This window comes from Sinocyclocheilus rhinocerous, unplaced genomic scaffold (assembly GCF_001515625.1).
Source record: "Sinocyclocheilus rhinocerous isolate Xijiao unplaced genomic scaffold, SAMN03320098_v1.1 scaffold111, whole genome shotgun sequence".
Taxonomy (NCBI): Eukaryota; Metazoa; Chordata; class Actinopteri; order Cypriniformes; family Cyprinidae; genus Sinocyclocheilus; species Sinocyclocheilus rhinocerous.
In genome coordinates this window covers 1,687,600-1,694,236 of record NW_015642811.1, presented here as the reverse complement: position 1 = coordinate 1,694,236, position 6,637 = coordinate 1,687,600, and the positions used below count along the sequence as shown (strand labels likewise).

The 6,637-nt window shown below is 38.8% G+C and overlaps 1 protein-coding gene across 9 annotated transcripts in view; it reads left to right on the top strand.

The window, feature by feature from the left end:
* The first annotated feature begins 1,649 nt into the window (after positions 1-1,649).
* Positions 1,650-6,637, top strand: part of atp8a1 (ATPase phospholipid transporting 8A1) — a 170,256-nt gene continuing 165,268 nt past the window's right edge. For all 9 annotated transcript variants that reach the window (XR_001641819.1, XM_016573661.1, XM_016573662.1 and 6 more), the window contains exon 1: positions 1,650-1,980. Coding sequence is in view for 8 of the 9 variants with exons in the window: in XM_016573661.1 (XP_016429147.1) it covers positions 1,932-1,980 (49 nt within the window). In the remaining variant the exon portion in view is untranslated. The remainder of the gene's footprint in view (positions 1,981-6,637) is intronic.

The following is a 6,637-nucleotide window of genomic DNA, read 5'->3' as shown; positions in this document are numbered from 1 at the left end:
AAGTAACAAACATATTATTATTATTCTTTAAAATTTAGTTTTGGCATTTTTTGCCTTTATAGGACAAATCAGACCTGACAGGATGTGAAGTGGGAGAGAGAGAGCGGCGGGATATGGGAAAGGTCCTCAGTCCGGATTCGAACTTGGGACGCCCGTTGCTGTTTGTTGGCACATGGCCTTCAAGTCTTTCTATGCCAGCGCAACTTTATATATATATATATATATAATTTACTATAAAATACTAAAAATCATGATTTATACAAATAAATAAATAATGTGCATATGAACTAAACAGGATCCCACAACTGTCCGACTGTTTAGCCTGAAGAAATGTCACGTCCAAAATGAATATTCTGTTATCGTTTACTCAAAAAGGATGCAAAAGCATTACAAAAGTACGTAATAAGTAATAAGAGTCGTCCATTTGAAATAAATTTATGTGAGGAAGTACATAATGGCGGCCTATTAATTTTCAGGTGTAATATTAATTTAAAAAGAGAAATTTTGAAATGGGAAGTTGCATTTGTTTTATTTTATGTAATTTATATAAATGTACAGTGTTAATACACATTTTAGATAGGCTATATTATATGCAGCGTTAATGCCAAATGTTCGTCTGATCAGCACAGATGGAGGGTGGGAACAAGGTTGGACGTTCATGTGTGTTGATATAGAATTCATATAAAAGTTTGATCTATTTTTATCTGTCTGTGAATGAGAGAGCGCCTGTCTGTGTGTATATTGAGAGGATGAGTCATTATTTAGACTGATATGTGATCAAACATAAAACCGCCGCGCACATAATCAAAGAGGCAGGCATATTGTCACTGTTGCTAGGCAACCTCAGGAGCAATAGACCAAAATCCCTTTGCAGGCGGGGGGATGTCGACTAAAAAAACCCAAATAGCTTTGGAAATAAGACGTGTTATTATTTGTGGCTTGCAATTTCATAGATCTTATATTATTAGTAGCCTACAATACAATGAAAGATATGCAAAATGGATGTGTGTGCCTCAGGCTTTTAGGCAGTTACATAATAAAGGTGGAAAATACGCCAATGTTTATGAAAAAATTAAAAGGTAATTATATGAGTGCTGTTCTTTGTTTGTTAATTTAATTTTATCCATTTGTCTAATTATAATAACATCCATAATACTAATAGCAGTTGGCCTGAAGAAGAGGAAGAACGTGAAACAGGAATAGAGAATTCGGTCCATCAACATGTGGCTTGTTGAGAGCAAACCCTCAGCATATCAGCAAAGCCATAATGTTTTCCGGCTAGAGGGTAATATGAGAGGCAATTGCAGAGTCGTGATTGCTTCAGGGCCTAAATTAAAGAAATAGTGGGCTGTCATTTGTCTCAGCAGTCAGCAATCCCCTTCGAAACAATGAGAGTAACTGCAGCGAGGGAATCTCCAGCAGACCTAGGGGAAAATTAGGGGAAAATATTTTGGTTTAGTTTTTATTTAGCACAGTGTAAATCATACTTTGTATATCTTGAGACCTGGTGTTATTTGGACTTAAATAGATACTGTTTCTATAAGAAATTGATGTTTTTTCAGAGTGTGAATTATCAGTCTTAATTCGATACATTGCGACTAGACCCCCCTCTGCGTTCTTAGTTGGTATGGTCCAATTTGTGAAGAGGCAGAGCTCGCTCACATTCAGTGTCTCAACCGCTTATCGATTCTTGCGCGTGCAGGGGAGATTCGGCGTCCAGCTTCGCGCGCTGATGCTGGGGCGTGCTATTGAGGGCGGAACTGTCGGTGTTCATCAACAACAACATGAATCCTAACACTAAATAAATGGTTACCGGTCACGGGAGTCGGGGAAAGCTACTTTGGTGACGGTCACCGGCGCTTAAAATCCCTAGACGGGGGAAGAGAGAAACGCGACGCGGAGTTTTATGCGTTCAGTTGACAGGTGGACCGATGCCGCCCGTTCAGAGAACTATGTCGGATCTCCGGACCCGAGCTGAAGGTAAGACACGTTTTTAGCGCGGATCTTTGTCGGTCTGTACCTGTTATCTTGAGTTTCGTGACGTGCACAATCTTTCTCGTGCTCGACAACTGTTGCGAGAGCACTTTAAGCAGATTGCATTGAGCTTCATTGCGTGATTCCAGCTTGCAAATAAGTTGTTTCAACAATTGCTTTCAAAGACTGTGGGCAGGACTTGATATTTATATGGGGGTATTTGTAAAGGTGAGATGCATAATGATCCCATAGGACATTTACTCATATAGTTAATTTCATATTAGGACCGTCATCAGCTTTCATTATTTATTCACGTATGTTACGTATTTATTGACTTCTTCCCCTCCTTAATATCGAGAATGAGGTTTTGGGGGAAAAAAGTGAAAGCTGAAGGTGTGTGTGTAATTATTAAGTGTGTAATTATTATATTATGTAACGTTTTATTATTTGTGTTTTATTTGGTCATAAGAAGTAGGCCAGGTTTGTAACCAAACACTGCTGTGTTTCCATGTCAGATTAGTTTTTAGTCATATAAACATAATTCACAAATAAATGTCAGTAGCTCATATGCCTTTAAATAACTACAGGTGGTGGTGGTGGATTGAATTTTGATTCTTCTCAATGTTTCGAGTCTTTTGAGTCCTCAACTAAAAAGATTCATTCAGGTGATTCGATGCTTTTGAATCTCTTGTGACTCTTTCTGCAGGTTACGAACTGATTTGTATAATGATCTGTATAATAATCTCTATATAGATCAGTGGGATCAGTAGATGGAGTTAACTCATGCTTTTGTGTATTGTAAGTGAATCACTGAATCATTCACTCAACCGATTCGTTATAAAACACCGACCGTTCACAAGCAACATTTGCGTAAAATGTCATGCATACAAATGTACTGAATCTGACTCCAGAATTAGTGTTTATGCATCTCTACAAATGACAATATATACGAAATACATCCATTATAAAATTCGCGTTGTATGTAGCTCCGAGTCTCGTTCAGATACAAAACACCGTTCATTGAGGGGCGTGTTCGTTCAGTAGCTCCAACCAATGAAATGTACATTCACAGTTTGCGCTCGAATGCTATTGGTTCGTGTTTTAATCCGTCTTTCAGGCAGGATATTGGTCTCGCACTTCGAAAGGGAAAGACTGAAGTGAACGGAATATGAATCGGCATCAGCAAGTTGCTTGCTCCGATGTGCTTCACCTGCAGTATTTGGGTATGGTGGGGACTTTCTTTCATATATTTGTTTACTTTGTTTTTTGATGTGCATAGATGTGCAAGGGCGTCTGCTCTGAGTCTGATGGATATTGATCAGACTTGCTCTCTGTCTCTCATGTTTGTCTGTCTGCATCCTGGATAAAATGTCATGCTTCCAGTGACCTTCCTTGTTAAGAATCAGACTGCTTGCATGTATTTGAGTTTGATTTGCAGTCAAAAGGCTGACCAGAAATAGTGTTGACTGATTGAAATATCAGCATTTGAACAATTTTACTTCCTCGTGCCATTGACTTGTCGATACTGGAGGAAAATTAGGTTGGGAAAGAGTACATTACTCCAATGCAGCCTGCGATGCGTCATAGTCACTATAGTTTGAGGAGATGAAATAGAGGCCATACATTTGACTTTAATAATTTAAGAGGCTCTAGCAAGGGCCGATTGCACTCTTTTCACAAGCACATGTGAAAATGCAGTCAGTAAGACAGTAACCAGCTCTGTTGGATCAGAGCCCAGCTCTCATCTTGCTGTTTTTCAGTTGAAAAAGCATCTGGCTGGTTTTAACCTTGGTTTTGGAGCACGCCATGCCTCCTGCCGCCACATTTACCGTGTTTGGAAAGTATCCTGTTCGTCAGTGCAAGCACTTCCCAGCACTGAGCAATCAATAATCCTGCATGTCCGATCAGGCCCATGACCTACACTGTACCAGTTTGAATGAAAGCAAGAAACCTGTTTTGAAATGCATTATTTATTGCTGCTTGCGCCGGTTTTACTTTATCCACAGACCTTGGTGTGCGGCACAATGTGTTGTCTTTTTGTAATCACTGCAGTGCATCAGGCTGGCTCGTGGCGGGGCAGGGCGGGACCTTGGCAGAGTGTCAGCCTAATCCACTCGTACCCTGTCTAACAACTCCCAGCTTCACCCTACCCCCTACGCCATCTTCAGCTCCTCCTCAGTCCCCATGTGTCTCTTTGCTTTGGGTACGTCAGAGCACTAGCCAGGCCAGGCTGGGGTGGTTGCCAAAGAAGCCTTATCTGTGTGGCGGTTGGTAAGCGGAGGTGGCACGGTTCTCAGTTTGGAGGCAAAGATCACAGTGTGAAGCCGATGGGAGTAGGCAGGCCTGCTGGAGACCTCAGGAAAAAAAACAAAAAAACCTTTATTTATTTATTTTTTTTGGCTGGACCTTATCAGAGAACTTTGAATAATGTTCTTTTTAGCAACATCATATGACCCCTTTAAAGGTGAAGTATGTAGCTAATTTCTTTGCCTCTATTTAACACCAAATGCTTTTGGCAAAACTATGACTGCTTTCATGGAGCAGTTTCCAGAACAATCACCTGATCTTCAGTTGATTGAACAAACAGATAACCCTGGCTGTAACTCAGGCCATTAGTTCAGCTAAAGTTATGTCTTGCTGTTTTAACTTGGGATACATGTATATTAAAGGGGTCATATGATGCGACCAAATACACAAAATAATGTTCTTTTTAGCAGCATCATATGACCCCTTTAAAATCCTTCTCCGATACTGATGGGCTTATCATTATTTTAATTTTATCACAGGTAAAAGGCCAATTTTTAAACTTAAATAAATGAAAAATTATTCATTTAAAATGCTTAAAGCGGACTAAAAGGCCGCGTGTCCACCAAAGCATTTTTTCCTGAGGCTGGCGTATTTTTTTAATTGTTCTAAATGGGCGCGCCGCGTTTTTTAAAACAGCAGGAGCGTGCCAAGCACTGAGCGTCTTTTTCGTGCTGTCGAAAATAATGTTCTTTTTAGCAGCATCATATGACCCCTTTAAAATCCTTCTCCGATACTGATGGGCTTTTGTTTGTCTCCGTGTATTTACGTCTTTACTATATGGAATTACTGGACTACCATAATATTATGAAAAATAATGCTTGTAGAAACATTTAGCTGTCGGCGCCGAGAGTTGAAGAATGTTCAACTTTGGGTAAAACGCTGCGCTCATCACTGTCACTTTTCAGTCAGCTAACCAATCACAGTGGAGGAGGGGCGGGACTAATAACGACTAATATCACACCCTACTTGTACTACGGCTGAACAACAAAGGAGAAGTTAATATTGTTTGTCTCCGTGTATTTACGTCTTTACTATATGGAATTACTGGACTACCATAATATTATGAAAAATAATGCTTGTAGAAACATTTCATTCATTATGCATCTGCCATTTACTTCAGCAGATATTCCGTATCATAGCAATGACAGCGTCTCAACGGGAAAAAAACGCTGCGCTCACAACTGTGCGTTTTTAGCAGAGCGCCTGGCATTTTCAGCTCGCTAAAACGCTTTGGTGGACACGCGGCCTTAGGCAACACAACATTAATATGAACAGTGTGTGAAACATAGATATTAATTTTGAGATTTGCTACAATTATTTTTGTATTTTTGTGTTTTTGAAGATTTAACTTTTGAATATCCAATACTGACTGATAAATTAAAAAAATCTTGAATATATTGAATATTGAATGATATCCTGTATGGTAAATTGTGCGTGCCTAATTTCAACATGGAATGAATTACACACTTTACCTTTAATATTGGACATAGACCTTAGTCAGGATAGATGCTGTACTGAATTTAACACAGATGAAAATGAGGCTGTGAGGGATAGACAGACTTGTCTTTACAATGGTACAGTACACACTACATAAAGGTCCTAGATCACATAATTCTCAATTTTAATGACCGAAAGTTTTTTTTAAAAAGATTACCAATTAGCAATTACCATGTTTTCCAACCACAGTATTTCTATCCCTTACAGTCTCGTTTAAATTTGTCTAAAATTAAACATTGGACTTGCTTGACTAAGGTGTATTGTCTTGAGATTCTACAATTGGATTTGCTTTTTTTGGGACACTGAGTACTGGGAGTATTTGTACTTAAAGCAGGATCATCAGTGTGAAACAAATCTGAAAAGTTTTGACAAAACGAAAATACCTGCCATTACCCTGTGTTTACTGTTGTAGATCTCTGTTATGAGTCTGTTTCTGCGTGTGTGTGTGTGAAAGTTTGGGTCCAGACACTCTGTTTTCTCTGCGTTTTATTGCAGTAGTAATGCAGAGTAGTGTTAAATCTACTGTCTAATGCAGTGTTTCCCAACCTTTTTTTAGCCGTGGCACCCTTTGGAAATTTTAACAAATTTGTGGCACCCTACAAAATTAATTTTGTCACAATACTTGAATTTCTAACTTCGATATGATACTTTGAAAAGTATAGATATTCGGTACAGCAGGGAATAACTGCAGAATATACTGTCAATACAGATATTTTTAATATTATGAAATTTTTTGTCCATCAATGGTGGCAATCAGTAGGCTAATTTCTAATGAAAAGACCAATTTATATGACAGATTTTAATGTAGGCTCTTATTCATATGTAAACATTGTGAGATAGCTAGTTATAATGGTAATTA